Source organism: Uloborus diversus, chromosome 4, assembly GCF_026930045.1.
Source record: "Uloborus diversus isolate 005 chromosome 4, Udiv.v.3.1, whole genome shotgun sequence".
Lineage (NCBI taxonomy): Eukaryota > Metazoa > Arthropoda > Arachnida > Araneae > Uloboridae > Uloborus > Uloborus diversus.
Window position 1 is genome coordinate 92799234 of NC_072734.1, and position 16888 is coordinate 92816121.

General features: G+C 33.7%; 1 protein-coding gene across 1 annotated transcript; it reads left to right on the top strand.

Moving 5' to 3' along the window:
• The first annotated feature begins 665 nt into the window (after positions 1-665).
• On the top strand, positions 666-14484 carry LOC129220709 (probable chitinase 2). The gene is made up of 8 exons (XM_054855139.1): positions 666-678; positions 1476-1673; positions 2601-2857; positions 4655-4758; positions 5941-6064; positions 7719-7904; positions 11647-11769; positions 12653-14484. The coding sequence occupies exons 1-8, from the start codon at positions 666-668 to the stop codon at positions 13229-13231; spliced, it is 1584 nt and encodes a 527-aa protein (XP_054711114.1). The 3' UTR covers positions 13232-14484.
• The last annotated feature ends 2404 nt before the right edge of the window (positions 14485-16888 follow it).

Below are 16888 nucleotides of genomic sequence, written 5' to 3' on the forward strand. Positions count from 1 at the left end.
TTTTTTTTTTTTTCAACTAAAATATTGCTGCTTACCCTGCGACTGAAATTACTTTTACTTATTTTGCAATTTCTAGCAGACTAACACCCCGAACCCCCTGACATGATCACGCGGACCTCACTTTGAGAGACTGAGGTGTACATTAAAAAAAAAAAAAAAACTCTACGCTTTATCTCTTCCTTTATGTTCATTTACAGGAATTATACATTGGAGATAAAACCGTTACAAAATTGTTCTTTCCCCCTTTTAAAATTTCTGTTTAAATTAACATATAAAACATTTTTTAAGTGAAACTTTTTATGTGAAGTCGTTAAAATTTTGATCCTCACCATTTTTGTGTGACGGAAGTGACGTAGTTGTTTCTTAATTGTTGCCAAAAATCAATGAAGAATAATAGTGATTATAAGATTAGTTTTGCTGATAAATTTAACGAAATAAATTTCCTTACTGAAGTAAAGTCAAATCATCAGCTTAAAGCCTAATCCACATTACTTAAATTCAGCCTGGAAATTTGGTTGCTAACTTTTATTAACAAAATTGACTTTAAAAATACCATTATTTTCCATTGTTTTGGCAACAGTTAAAAAGTGGATTTCGAGCATTTTTTTAGTGTTCTCGTTGTTTAAGTTATTTTCTTCATTAAAACATACAATATTTCAGTGGATATGCCTAAGTCAGGTGCAGAAAGAACAAGAGCGTTGCGTGAGAGGAAAAATGCTGTTGAAGTGTCAGTTCAAAATGTGGAAAAAAAATAAAAGATAAAGTTTCACTTCTATCGCGCGTCCTTACGACAGCTTTTTCTTTTAAATTGTCCTCTGATTTAAGAAATGAATATGATCTCAATTCAAGCATAGAATGAAGATAACATTGTCTTAGATAAATCGAAAGCTACAAAATTGTCAACAATAACCTTTGTTGGAAATCCTTGTTTACATACCTTCAGATTCAATGAGCCTGCAATGTTTGAAATCAATTGAAAACAACCATTTATTCGTAGAGATCAAGCCAAAATAGACGTTAGTGAGCATTTTTAGTCCGCTTTTGCGTAAACACATCGAAAAAGTAAATAAATAAATAAATAAAGGAAAAGCAGGAACTAACATTCATGAAATAGGAAACAAAAATCGCTAAAAACGGAGGGAAAATCCCGTTAATGAATAAATTGATTTAATCAGTAAAAATTATAAGAATCAATAGTTGAGACTCAGTAAAAAATAGGTTTGCTTCTGCTTTCATTCTTGATTTTCTCATCTCGAGAGAAGGAAGCGTTTATTAAAGTCACGTGATCTCTCAGTTTAGGTATAATTCTTTGCTCTTACTGTCACCTCGTTCAGAAATGCGTTTAAAAAAAAAACCTTTCATTTTGAATAGATTACTAGAAATCTAACTAAAACTAACAGAAAATAACTTTCCGCCTCATTAACTGTGTACGTGTATATATTTATAACGCAACACTTTCTCCTTTTATTTTGCAGCTGATTCACACGACTACAAAGTTGTCTGTTACTACGGAAGCTGGGCCGTTTATAGGCCAGGAGAAGGTAAATTTCCAGTGGAGAACATAGATCCCTACATATGCACGCATTTAATCTATGGTTTCGTAGGTTTGGGATATGATAACAAGATTCGATGCCTTGACCCCTACTACGATCTAGAAGAGAATTATGGAAAAGGTAATAAATTATAGTAAAGCATTCTACTTATCCCATGACAGATTTCTATTTCAATTTAGTTTTGTAAATCCAAATTAGTTTTGTAAATTTAGTTCGTTGACCGAATTTTGTGTTAAACGCATTTTGTGCATTAGTTCTAGAAACGGTTTGAAACGCTATTTACTTTTTGAACAATAACGAGTTCACGAATGATCAGAATTTTTCATTTACAAAGAAAATAAAGAAATAAATAAATAAAAATAGCAAAAAAAAAAGTCCATATTTAACCAATCAAGAGTATCAGAAGGCTCAAATAACCAGATTTATCCTGCTAAACAATTTTTAGTTTTCGAGTTGTTTTAATTTTGTTCTGGTTTAAAAGTGAAACATTGAAAAATTCTAAAACAAGGTGTACTTCAACAGAAACTAAAAACTTTTTTTAAAAAATCAACTTACCTTTCACGTGCTTCATCTGTAACGTTACTGTAATAACAGACAGTTTTTATGCATAAAATTGAATCGCGATTTTTCTCTCAAACCAATGGGGTTGTTTCCCGTTTTTTTTCTTCTTTTTTTTTTTTGATTAATTTTCTCCCTGTTAGAATAGACTGAAAAAAGCTATTTGCAAAGATCCCGAAGCCGTTGATACTTAAATTAAATTTTCAATTATTTTAAGTCGATGGGCGAATCATGTATTCAAAATCGCCGTCTGCGTACACGACGTAAAAATCATGACCCTCCGCTCAAGCTCAACGTTTTTAAGTATTGGAGTGCCTAGTGAAAGTAGCTAGTGACAACTGAACCGGAGTACTAAAAAGCAAAACTAAATTCAGAAATAAATGAAACACGTTATGCTTCTGCAAGCTGTACTATTATTTGTACATTAAAACACTTTTTTCTTAACTTTTGCTATAAATCAAAGAAATAATTTCCGTTCTCACTTTTCAGGTGCCTTTAAAAGGTTTAACAACCTCAAAAGAATCAATCCAAAGCTGAAAACTATAATAGCCATTGGAGGTTGGAATGAGGGGTCGACCAGGTACTCCAACATGGCTGCCTCCCAGGCGACTCGGAAAATATTCGTTGATAGCGTAGTCGAATTCGTGAAAAAGTATGAATTCGATGGCTTGGACATGGATTGGGAATATCCTGCCGCCAGAGGTGGTAAACCTGAAGATAAACAAAACTTTGTTGCCTTGCTGAGGGTAAGTTGATTTTATTGGTTAGTTTGACATTTGAGATAATATAAGCATGAATGACGACCATCAATAAATTTGAAGATCAGAAATATAACCTTCAGGTAGTGGTTGCTTTAAAAGGTCTGGAGACCTTCTTTTCAAACAAAGGAAAATTATATCTTCTTGCTTACTAATGATCAGTTGTATGCAGATAACTATAATACATTGCTTACTTTATCTATTTATTTATTAAACTCTCGTAGAACCTCAAACTCTCTAGTCAAAATCTGCAGCTAAATAACATCTTTAAATAGTACGAATGACTTGTCGAAAAAAACAAAAAACCTCAGCATTACCTTATTTCTCATGTAATTAACTTTTAAACAATGACCTTTGTGGCAATCGTATAATTGAAGAAACCCAAAGCTGAAACTCACTGAAATGCAATTTTGTGCTTAACTTACCAAATTTCTTAAATTTATTAGCTATGTTATTAGCTGTATTTTAAAAATCAGACATCAGTTCATTTCGGCGAAGTGGGATTTGGCAAAGTTTGATGGAACTCTCAGTGAACTTTAATGGGTTAAAGGTCCGATGAAGGAGTTGATCAAACCGTGCACTGAATTGTGTGGTTCTAATGATATTCTTCCACAATGCAAGTAGATTCTATGTACCGTTATTATCCTATAGCTCGAGATCATCACCTGTTGCACCAGCATAAGGGAACATCTAAGCACCAATGACGCCATCTTTAGAATCGTGAGCATCTGCATTTCTGCAAAGGAAGATCTGTGAATTGATTCAATTGGATGTCTCTCAAAACAGACATTTCCCATCTGCATAAATCTTTTGCGAATGTTTGACGGACGCGATAACGTGTTTCATGCCCTTTCTAATTCAAATAATGTTGCTATTGCTTTGAAGGCTGAACCTGAACTCATCTTTCAAGCGAACAGCCTCCCATTGATCAACCGTTTTTTGGACGCCAACATGTTTCATATGGCTCAATGCAGTGACGCCTGCGACGGGTGACAATTGATGATTTTAATATTTTTACCGTGAATGTCCTCAGGACATCCTGAATGTCTTCCCCCTTATCTCCGGCTTCTTAAGGTTTAGAGGGGCGAGACAGGACGTAATGGCTCTCTCTGGATGTCCTGTATCGAACGATATCGTCATCGACCTGGTAGACATTGACAGTACGAAGAAAATCAGGTTACAGACACACACACAGACAGACGCGCGCAGGTTTTGGTAGTATGAATTGCTTCTCAAGGGAAGTATACAATTCTGAATGAATTTAACGCACTGAGCACGAATATTGCGTTGAAAGACAAAAAAAAAAACTGATAGGCTCTCATTTCAGAGATATTTACGTTTTTCGTGTTAGAAAAGTGCTCAATCGAAAACGTGAATATTTGCTTATGAAAGGCGTATAGAACAGAAGTGCTGAAGAAAATAAATTACTAGCTAATTCCAATTACATATGAGAGTTGGTACGGTATTTATAAATATTGATGATTTTTTGTATGACTTGCCGTCTAGACGTTTTATACTGTGTTCACGGGAAAGATAGACTAAATGTAAACAAAGAAATGCACCATTTGGCGGCGTCAACCACGTGTTTAGCATGGAAAAGAACAAATTACTGCCAAGCAGACGAAGAATAGGAATAATATTGGTTTTCTTTTTTAGTATTCCATTGAAAGTTCCCAAAGTGGCAAACCTTCTGGCAACCAATTTGTTTACTTTAGGTCTATATTTTCCGTGAACGCAGAATTGTTTTTAAATGCCTGTTTGGTAATTGCTCAAGATATTTTTCAGGAATTGAAAACAGAATTTCGGAAACATAATCTCTTACTAACAGCGGCAGTATCAGCAGGAAAGAAGACGATTGACGATGCTTACGACATTCCTCAAGTTACGCAGTAAGTTTCTTGTTTCTGATTATCCTTTTCCTAAGTAAAATGTTTTTTCCAACAGTTTTTTTTTCTTTTGTTTTTAAAATTCATGGTACCAAACCAATACGATCATTCTATGATCTTTTAATCTACGACTAATTTTGAGCCCAGTAGTCAGGCGTAAGTTAAATAGGTAAGTTGTGACTTCATTCGTCAATTACAAGTTAGTCATGTTACGAGTTCATAAATCACACTAAGAAATCTAAACACTTCAGTTAGTTATCTCAGAATCAAGCTCTGATTCAGTAACTCAATATTAAGTCCAACATTTAAGTCCAATATTTAAGTTTTTATTTTATCGATAACTTACTTAAGATGTCAAGTAGACCAAAAACAAATACGATCATTCTGTGGTCTTTTAATCTACAGCAAATTTTGAACCCAACAGTTAGACGTAAGTCAAGTCGATAAGTTGTGATTTCATGTGTCAATCACAAGTTAAGCATGTTTCGAGTTCATAAATCACACTAACACATCCAAACACTTTATTTAGTCATAGGGTCAAGCTCTGATACAGTAAGTCAGAAATAAGTTCAATATAAGCTCTAATTTCATCAATAACTTACCTTAAGATAGCATGTAGTCGAGTTTTGAACTTATCAGTCGGTTTGAGTTAGTTGGACAATTTTTAGACTGATTGCTTCAATCGTGTTAACAACTCTTGAACTCTTCCCGCTTATTACGATCTTCTTAATCGTTCAAAAGACAATCTTTGAATTCATTGGTCAAGCATAAAGTCGATAAGTTCTAATCTCAGCGGTGATTTAGAAGCAAAATAGACAAAGTCAAAACTCGTTAATCAGTCATCATTTTGATAGGAAAATGATGAGCTATCTGTTCAATTCCGAGTTCAAAACGCTCCGAATTCACCTGTCTCTCGTGAGCTAAATAGATAAACAAATTTTTAACTTGTTCAAAATTAGTTAACGATTGATTCTAATTTCTACGAAGATTAACTAATGATCTTTCTCTAATGATGAAAAATTTGTCTCAATTTTGTCAAATCTGTCCATTCTTCTTTATCTGAGACATTTCTTAGAGCCTCCCAAAATTGTGTTCAGTTTTAATTTTACTTTCTTCGTGTTGTGACAGACAAATATGAAGTGTAATTGGTTACCTTACGCATTTTTCTTCTTACTATTTTCCCAGATATTTGGATTTCGTAAACGTGATGTGTTACGATTATCATGGTGGCTGGGAAAGTTTTACCGGACACAATGCACCAATGTATGCGCGACCTGATGATGACAAAGAAAATCAAATGCTCAATTTGGTAAGTAACAAGCAGGATATTAAATAATGATGAAAATAATATAACCTTTTTTCCTATCGATACAAATGATGTTTAAAATTACTGAAAAACGAAAAAATCAAGTTGGTAAATACATTAATGCAGTAATGCCCAACCTACGGCCCGTGGGCCACATCCCGTCCGCGAAGATGATCCGCGTGGCCCGATGTTTTGTTAAATCGAAAAGTACAGTTAATGACAATGTAACAACTTTGGAGCCAAATATTCAGAAATTGGTTTCTGTAAAACAGGTGCAATAAATAAAGTAAGCATCAATGATAATAACAATTCTTGGTATGTAATTTTGTAGCCTTTGCCATATTTCCTCATGTTACTTTAGAAAAACATTAAGTATTTTGGAATTCTATATGCTTTCTGGCTCGCAAGAACCATTTTAATATGAGGTGCGACTCTTGTGGGGGGGGGGGAGAGGTTGGGCAACCACGGCCTTGATGTAAATAAAAAAAGATAAGTTGAATAGTATACAACTTTTCAAGTGTACTCATATCTTTTACAAAGTAGAGATGTTATTTTGGAAGTTTCTTAACTCTATTTTTGCACTGTTGTTGGTGCAAAAATTATTGGATTTTTGCATCCTTTTGAAAAGTAAGTCGTTTTTGAAACTATTAAATGCGATAATTTGAGCTTAAAAAAAAAAAAAAAAAAAAAAAACTTTTTGAAACAATCCTTAAGCGAGGAAAGTAACGGAATATTTTTTGTGAAAAATATATGGTTCCAACCTAAGTCACATACACTGAAACGCAACTTGATATTTGAGAAAAAAAAAAGTTTTTTCAGAGTTGGGAAACGACTTTTGTTCATCCATTTAGAAATATTACCATAACAAAACCATAAATAATGCGTTCTTTATGCACTAGCGCGCCAGAATTTACGTTTAAGGGGGTGGGGGAAGTCAAAACTGTTCTTACATGTTTCTAAACTACTATATTAGAATTTGAAATATGTGTTGAAGCCAAGTATTCTGAAAGAGCTTTTACCGAGCAAATAACCCTGTCTTGATACGTGATAATAATACAAATTTAAAAAAAAATCATACAGTAGGGATCTGCATTTGACCGTAGGAGAATATGGGGCAAGATGATGACCTTAACAGTGTTTTATTTTTTATGAGCGTAGAAAAAGAATGCTAATTGATACTTGCCCCTAGTACGAGGTAAGATGACGATTTCGTTGAATACAATAAGTATGAAACAAATTAATTCAATTAACAGTTTTATCGCCCTGCAAATAGTATAAGAAGTTTGAGTTTTTTCATTGATAACCTTTTTTTACACTTATAGTTGTATATCGTATATGCATTAACTAATTCCTGCTCTAAAGTTTGTAATATATTTTCTTCATTAAAATATACAATTTTAGTGCGAATTCTCCTAAGTCAAGTGCACAATAAACAAGAGCGTGGCGTGATAGAAAACGTGCGGGTGAAGTGTCAGTTTATAATGTAAAAAAAAAAAGAAAAAGAAAGAAAAGATGAAAGTTTCACTTCTGTCGTGTGTCCTTTACGACATACTTTTTTTTCATTACTATTATAAACGATAACTCTGACGTGTTATCTTCATAACGAAAAAAAACTCACTCACTCTTACAAAAAATAATTGTTGTTTTATTTTTTTAGAACTACTCTATTAACTACTGGATTTCCAAAGGAGCTCCACGAGAGAAACTCGTGCTGGGTATGGGACTCTACGGACGATCCTTCACCCTGCAAAGGGCAGAAATCAACGGGTTCAACGCATCTGCTCCACAGAAAGGAAGGGCTGGCCCTTACACTCGGGAACCAGGATCTTTAGGTTATAATGAAGTAAGACCACAAAGTGTTACAATTCTTGTCCACTTTACAGTGAAATCCTGTTACAACGAACACCAATACAACGAAATATCCGCTTCTACGAAGTAAATCTTCAGTCCCGTTTTAATTTCCATTACATTGCTGGAATTCCATTACAACAAAACTCTCGTTACAACGAACAAAATTTGCGATCTTTTGAAGTTCGTTTGTAACGGGATTTCACTGTATTTCAAATTTAAACGCATGCACGGAAAGAAATATTTATTAGACTGTAATGAACTGTTTTGTTATCAAGTGTTGCAAATCTTATCAACAGGGATGTCCCGATGGGAGGTCATTGAGACCTCCCAAAACAAATTTCCTTATTCGGAAAATTTTGTTCGATGATTCGGCAAATTTGGTGACACAACTACAATATTCAAATTTTCAATACCCGAGTGTCTGCTTTCACTGGATGCACTTATGTGTGCATATCCGTACTTTATCAATCGTCAAAATTTGGAATTTCATCCGACAAACTTAAAATTTCTGTACACCAGAAAATTTTAGTTCGGAGCTTGTCAAATTTATTTAAGAGAAAACTTTCAGTTTCGTCTGTAAACGGAACAGTAATTAGCATAGGTAATCGGGAATCCCACTTCATGATAAATTTATACTCTCTCGCTTTGCTATTCTCTACCCTTCAGATGTACATGGAAATTGATTTCAATTTCAAAGAACAGACGATTGTAAGACAATTTTTGTCAATTTTATTTAAATTAAAACGTATGCACAGAACGAAATATATAAAAAATCGTAATGAATTGTATTGTCATTAAGTGTTACTAAACTTGTCTATTTCATTCGAGTGACAAAAAACCTTCAGGTTTGTGTATAAACCGAACAGTAATTAGCATGGGTATTCGGCAATTCATTGAAATCACTTCACGGTAAATCTATGCTAGCATGCTTTGCTTTTCTCTACCCTTCAAATGCAAAGTGCTGGTCAAATTATTAGACTAAGACTGTTTTAAAAGCAAATTCTTTTTTGATTACATAACTATAGACACATTAACGAACAGTGAAATAATTATCTAATATTTAGTATGCATACCCTTGTTCATGATGAGATTTTAAGTCTTTTTGGCATACTTTTCAGAAGGTTTACACCATTTCTTAACTTTTAAAAAAGGAGGTAAAAAATTGTTTATACTCACTATTATACATACTCACATACACATACTCACTAATTACCTAAAACTAACTTTAAATATAACAGAACACACTAATAAAAAGAACTAGTGAACTTTTTAAGCTGATTGAGGTTATGTTCCTGGTAGGTAGATAAACAAAGAACATAAACAAAGCAGACAGTGCTTCCACCTGCAAACATTAAACTATGCTAAAATAACGTAATAATCAGTTTACAGTATGTACTGCACTTTAATATTAATATAAATAGTATTTTAGTACAAATAGTGTTCAAAAACAAAAAAAGAAAAATCTTTAGTGTAATAATTTGGCCAGCACTGTACAACGACTTGTGTACATTGAAATGGATTTCAATTTCAAAGGCTAGAAAATTGAAAGACAGAAAAAGACAGGAAATATTTCATAATGTTGAATATTTTATAAATACAAAGGGAGTGGGGAGCTTTCTTTCTTTCTTTTCTTTTTTTTTGAAAAATTAATAGATTTTATCATATTAAAATTCTAAAGAATAAATCCATTTTATTTTACTCGCATTTTCATTGCTCTTAACTGGGCTGCGTAAAAGGCATGGTTCCTGCAATTTTTTTACGTAAATAGTTTGAGTGACAAAATAAAACGCGATTTCATGTGGAATTATGATCCTAATTAAGGCTAGAGTATCGGTATACTACTTACTTTCCTTTCTTTAAATCAGATCAATCCAGTGATTCTGCTATCATGTCACATTTACGTGCTATTCTTCATTAACGTTTCGACGAAAAAAAAGTAAAAAAAAAAAACATATTAGTCCTTGACCAGCGCCTTTCCTGTACTAAACGAAAACTGTGACCACTAACTAAATAAAGTATTTCACTCTCTCCCTGCATATCCCGCGACTTCCATGAACAACGTGACCATTAACTAAATAAAACACTCTCACATCGTATCCCGCGATTTCCACGGGCAACGTAGATAAAGACATAATTTGTTCATCCCGCGATTTCCAAGTGAATGACGTAATTTAAAAACTTTATTCCGCTATTTCATCATTAAAATGTCAGTAATGCACTTTCTGAAGAATGTACTAAAAAACCACTGTCTGATCGCTCATTTTGCATGCCACCTACCTCATAATTTAATCGAGAAAGGGTTTCACCGAAAGTGTGTTGTTTGTTGCTCAAACAATTGGGAAAAAAAAATCGTAATCAAAACCAAATTTGGTGTAAAAAAATGTGAAGTAGAATTTTCCCTTCAAGCTTGTTACAAGATTTATAATTACTAGAGTAGATTCTAACGTAATTTGTAAGTTTAGTACATAAATTTTATATTGCTTTTTTATGGATTAAAAATATGCATATTTTTAAGCAACAACGTTAAGAAAATAGAGCAGTCAGAGGTTTAATACAGAGTGTTTCAGTTTGCTGTTTTAGAACTTCTAAGAGGGGTAAGGTGCACCGTGAAAACTCGAAATAATATAAAAATGCAGGGTCAGAAATGTTTTCCTGAAGCCGTGATGTACATAAAAGCACCATAAAGTAAGAGACCGTAAGTGAAAAAATCTTTTTCATTTTGCATGTAAAAAAGCTAAAAGTGCATGGATTAAAGTAGAGCCGCTATATAGATAGGCCGACGCATCAGCTTAAGTTTAGCCATTTTGGATCGGATTTTTCATTGTTGCGGAGCTAGGGTTACCATAGCAAAGTTTCGTGTTTCTCCAAATTTGCCGTAAATGATGTTTTATTTAATAAACAATTCACGTGCAGCTAATGATCACTCACAGTGAACAATCGCCAAACGCGATAGCTTGCCAGAAACGAAAACCACTCAAACACGCGCTCCGATCCAAAATGGCTGATCTTAAGCTGATGCAGGGCCGTGGTAGCCCGATCGGTAGAGTGTCGGATTCGGGGCCGGAGGGTCCTGGGTTCGAACCTCGATGATCGAAGACCCACCGTTGTCATTAAAGGGGACTGGGCGACGTTAAATATGCTCGTGGTCTCAATGTCCTCCAAGTGAAACGATACCTCTGGGGGTGCTAGTACTAGGTAGCTATTAGCTCCTGCACTAGTTCTAAATTCTCATTAACTGTTCGATCTGGTGATGGTGCTGCCATCTATCGGTATATAAAATAATGGAGGCAAGGCACTTAGTATGCAGTCCTCGACATAAATACAGTTGTAGTCAGTTGTGACTCTGAATAGAAATTAAGCTGATGCGCCAGCTCGTATATATTGGGGCCTTAGATCAAAGCAAGTGCTTGAAGTTTTATCCACCGGCTACAATGAACACTTCACATCTTCAGCGCGTGGAACTCCGAACAGTCTGGAATATTCCCGGCATATCTAAAATTTCTCGGTTCAAGCGGTCATTTCCGACCCCCCATTGCTATATGATTCGTGTCCCTCTACACCTCTAAGGAATTCTGAAACACTGAAACACCCTGTATAATGCAAAGCACATTCTTCTTCTGCACCAATCAATTTCTCTTCATGAAAGCTCAGTTAAACCACTGCTGCTAACTCAATTTTGTAGAAAATGTGAACTTATGTCCTTTCTGAAATATGCGATTCATTTACTGTTTCAGATATGTGAATCGCAGAGATCTTCTCAATGGAATATTGTATGGGATGATTACTACATGGCACCTTACGCATTTCAAGACAGACAGTGGGTAGGCTACGACAACGAAGCAAGCATTCGGTTAAAGGTAAGTTACTGCGAATGTCAGTATTTTATTTAAATTTATTTTACTTGCTCTGTCGTTGGTAGGTGGGCCAAGCTTTTTAATTGCTACCAAAAACAAAAAAAGTATAATAGTGATCCTCATATATATATAATAGCTAAAATCACTGATCGAGTAACGCTCTGACGTCACCAGCAATGAAATTATTTATAAACATGAATTACTTTACAATTGAGAATGTTTGTTTGAATTTTGTATATATTTTACAAGAAAATAGAGGAGATTCTTGTTTTTTTTTTTTTTTTTTTTTTTTTTTTTAAATAATTGTTAAAGGGGGTTTTATTTTGACAAAGCTGAACTGAATCCGGTAACTTAACTGCTTTACTGGTAAGACTGTCATTTTAGGAGAGTGAAGAAACGAAAAAGTGGTCATCAATGAACCCTATATCTATTGGAGTTTAGGATTAATACACCGGAGTTACGGTTAAATTTCAACCATCAAAATATCACTAAACAGGCAATTGCTTCGTTCAAATGTAAAAGCCATTTTCACCCGTCATACCATGGCAGGAGACTTTCTAGTAATATGATAGCAGTCCAGTAAAACAGTATCTTCATGTTCATCCGCTAACCGTTTCATTATTATTTTCCAAACACCACCGTTGACGCGCGAAGAGTGGGTCTATGAAGGATTGTTGAATCTAGAATATTACACATGCGACAATCAAACTGCGAAATTATTTTTAATTAAAACAGAAAAATAAAACTAAAAGGAATTAATCGATTGTAATTTCTTTACCTTAACCAAATTTTATAGTATTTTAAGAAAGCAACCTATGGTATCTTTAGTACCAAGCATTCTCATTAGTGTAAAATTGAATCACCAAAATTATTTATATCATTTTAGGTAAATTATGCAAAATACTACCGTCTTGGTGGTGGAATGGTGTGGTCAATTGAAACTGACGATTTTCAAGGAAAATGCCATGGAAAGAAATATCCACTCCTGACAGCTATCAACGAGGAGTTTGCCAATCCTTCTATAGCCTTACCCTTACCTCCAGAGCCTTCATCCAATCACGATTCTTCTCCATCTGATATATACAGTTCATCAACAACAACTTCCACTACAACAACGACAACTACTACTACCACAACGACAACTCCACCTCCACCAACCACAGCATCAACTACGACCACGACGGTTGCTCCTTGGTCCAAAGAACCAGAACATGATGCCGTGGATGGACCAAATTTCGTCTGCACACAATCTGGCTTATGGAGAGACCCTTACAACTGCCAGAAATTCCATTCATGCGTTAGAGTGCAGGGAGAGAGTGGAAGCACATTCCTCCCGTACGAATTCTCATGCCCCCCGGGGACAGTATTTGATGACAAGATCCAAGGCTGTAATGTTCCAACTTTGGTTGAAGGTTGTCAAAATACAACGATGCAAGTGTTTAATTTCTTTAGACCTCAAATGTAAAAAACCAATTGTAGTTTTGAATTTTGTAAATACTGATTTCGATTAATTTAAATAAGAAATGAAAGCCAGCGTACTCTTTATGTAATTATATAGCAGCAATACGCAACTTGCCTTTAACTCGAAACATTGGTTGTATTTAGAAGAAGATTGTATGGATCTTCTTTTAATTGATTGGAAAATTGCATGACACAATGAAACGACGATTTCTTTCTAAGGCACATTAATTTTGTACCTCAGAGCCATGCTAACGTAAGTCATATAATCGTTACTTTACATGACAGAGGGAAAACGTTTGCCTGGTGCATACAAAGGATGGAACTTGAGAGCTCTTTAAAACTGGTAAATAATTGCAAAGGAATTTTTTTTTTCACTAGTCTGGCTTTGAGGTTCAGAATTTTCCTTTATTTTACAGTTGTGGCCCGTGGGAAGTAGTTAAGTGATATAGATCGAGAGAAAAAAAGGTTAAGTAAAACTATTGTAAAGCACAAAACCAAAACCGAAGCTTGAAGTGTAGAACAGTTAAACTGCCAATAACTTGAATGCTGTAAAATGAAGCTAGGGGGATAATAGGATGACAGAGCTGCGAGCATTGGCTACTCACAGAAATAGATTTAAGCAACTAACTTTTAAATCACCGAAAAATATTCTAAGTTATAATAGCGCCAACAAAATTTACTCGTCAAATCACTTTCATAACTTATGGTGGCTTATTAGACAAATTTATTTTTGGGAATAGCAGACTCTGACATTGTCAGCTAGAATCAACTTACAAAAAATAAATAAACAACAAACTTTTTAAGAAGTTAAAACGATGATATTCAATAATGATTACTTAGCAGCCTAATATCATGGGAATTTCGTCGTTCATAATAGTTATTGAAAATGTGAGTGAAATGTACTTCCATTTATTCATTTTATCTAACTCACCGAAAGGCAATTTATGAGGAAATGAAATTATAATTTCCTTTTGATGGTTTTAAAATTTTATTTAAAAAATCTGTGTTTTTTCTTTACATTCTTTTTGTTCCTAGAAAACATGGTGAAGGACCATGTGCAATTTCCGAGTATCTTCCATTATTTATTAAACACCTATTATTTATTGATCATTTGTTTTTTTTTTTGTTTTGAATGAGAAATGTGAAAAAAGCATGACTTGGGGGAAAATATATAAATAAATATTTATATATGTGTGTGTATTTAATTGTATCATGTATTTATTTATCAACATTTTATGTTATTAAATTTTGGGTGAATATCCCCGGTGAAATGGTGTACATAAATCTTTAAACTGTATAATTTCAAAATAAAAGCTTAAAAGAAATATTTTGTATGTATGTCTATAATTTCACTTTAGATTTTTTTTCTCCTATTTATATAAAAAAAATTTATTTTTAGAAATTTGTAAGAAGTATTTAACATTTCTTTATGTTAAAAAAAATACAAAATTCTAAATTTCTTAAACTTTCTGATCTCCGTTTAAAAAAAAATCTTATTTTGTTATTTTGCTTAATTACTTAACAGTTTTATTTTTCGACTATACCTGTATTGTGACAGAAAAGAAGCACATAAAGCACCTAAAACAAAGGGGTGTAATTCCAAAATTAAAAATGAGAAAATAAAAATGGTACAAGAAACTCTCATATGTTTTGAGGTAAGGGACTATAATAGTAAATAGGTGCAGCTGTATAATACAATTTAGAAATTTTTTGAAAAAAAAAAAAAAAAAAAAACCTGTCTACGGTTTGAATATTGCACGCGTTTCACACAAAAAACTAATAAGTCCACATACCCCCCTTTGCTTCTTACTGCTTCATTACGTGTTAACAATCAGTTTTGCATTTATAGAGACCATAAATTTAAATCAATAGTCAAAACTGTAAAAAGATTGCTTTTTAGCCTACTTTCCCAGTAAAAGTCAGAAAAAGAAGAAAAAAGCATGAAAGAAGGCTTAATGCATCTTAAAAATATCGCAAAAAAAAAAAAAAAAGTCTAAAATAAATAAAATAATTAAATAAATATCGAAAAATTAAAAATTGGAAAGTAGGGTATTGAGATGGGGGGAAAATGTCTGTCGGTCTGTCTGTCTGCCCCCCCCCCCCCCAATACCTTTTGAATGAATAGTCCGATTCGAAAAAACTTTTTTTTGTTCGAGAGATCTCGGCGACGAAACCTCATTCCCCATATTTTACTTTTTCATCTAAACAATTTTCCGTTCAATTTTGAACAGTTCAAATCCCTTAACATTAGCGCCTACGGGGAAACTGAAAGTCAATGTAGATTCCGTACTTGAAGGCGGATTTACTTCAAAAAAATTTTGTTGGAAATAGCTCTTGACGTAAAACTCCAGACTTCGACTCCGAGAATTTAGGGGCACTTGACTCCGACTCCGACTTCTGTGCGCGGCAATTAATCGGACTCTGACTTCGTAGCTTTGGCAAAAATTTACACACGGAGGACAAATGACTGACTCCGATTCTGAGATAATCGACTCCGACTCCTTTACCCCAAAATGAGATTGACTCAGATTCCGACGCTATGGTTTTGACTGTGAAATAATTATAGTTGACCTGACTTGTTTTTATTTTTACGCTAAAATTTTAATTTAGGTATTCAGTTTTCGGTGAATCAAGTCGAAGTCCTTTATGTTTCTACATAAATACATATGCGCAGACGATTTTTTTTTTTCACAATGAAAATTTCTTTAAGTTGACATTTTATTGTTTTTATTTATTTTGGTAAGTGCATTAATTCATTTAAAAAATTGTTTTTGGCAAAAAAAAAAAAAACGATTTTTTTTTCTGATACGATGTATTTATTTTAATGAGCTTATTAATTTTAATTATTATTTTTTCGCTTTGAAAGCTGTCAAAGATTTTTTTAATGGAAAAAAGTGTATTAGCTGCTTTGTTTAAAAGTTGCTGCTATTTTATTTGCTCGTTTTATTTATTTTATTTTCATTTTTTTTACGCATCTAATTTTTTTTAGGTGAGTGAGGAATATTTTATTCCTTGAAATCAGCTTAAAGTATTTTAAAAATATGTTTGAAAAAATTTGCGGTTTTAGCTATTTTTGAGAATATTGATCAGGTACTAGAAAGTAGTAGGGTATACGGGAAAGTAGGCTCGTCTAGTTCTAGACAGAACTTCTTGTATTATTTTATGTTGTGGATTTTTTTATTGCGGCAAAAAAAGGCACTTTTACTTAAAGTTGGCTTTTTGCTGAAGAAGAACCTTAGCTGGAAAGAACTATTTACAGGAAATAATTGCTCGGAAAGAGCATGTTCTCTCCAAATGCGTTCATAATAAGTACTCTAAAATCCCCTATTTTCTCTTTTTGCGAGAGGCCAATGCGGAAATGTAAACTTTGTGAAATATTTTTTAAAAATATAATTCACTTTACGTATAAAATTCGCGAAAATTTCAGCTCGCGAAATCACCGATACTATCTTCATTTTCGCGAAAATAAGCGCTTTTGCGGTACTTTTTTTTTCTACATTCAAATTTGGTGGAATTCATTTTAAACCTCCGACGCACAAAGGAAGGGGGTTATAAGTTTTACGTGTCTGTATATCTGTCGGTGGCACGCTAGCGCCCAAACGGATAGGCCGATTTTGAAAAAAGAAAATTTGTTCGAAAGGGGGGTTGATCGAGAGTGTTC

Coding starts and splice junctions, on each gene's coding strand:
- LOC129220709 (XM_054855139.1), top strand. Junction 1,674..2,600: donor AGAAGAGAATTATGGAAAAG/GTAATAAATTAT, acceptor CTCACTTTTCAG/GTGCCTTTAAAAGGTTTAAC. Junction 6,065..7,718: donor AAAATCAAATGCTCAATTTG/GTAAGTAACAAG, acceptor TTATTTTTTTAG/AACTACTCTATTAACTACTG.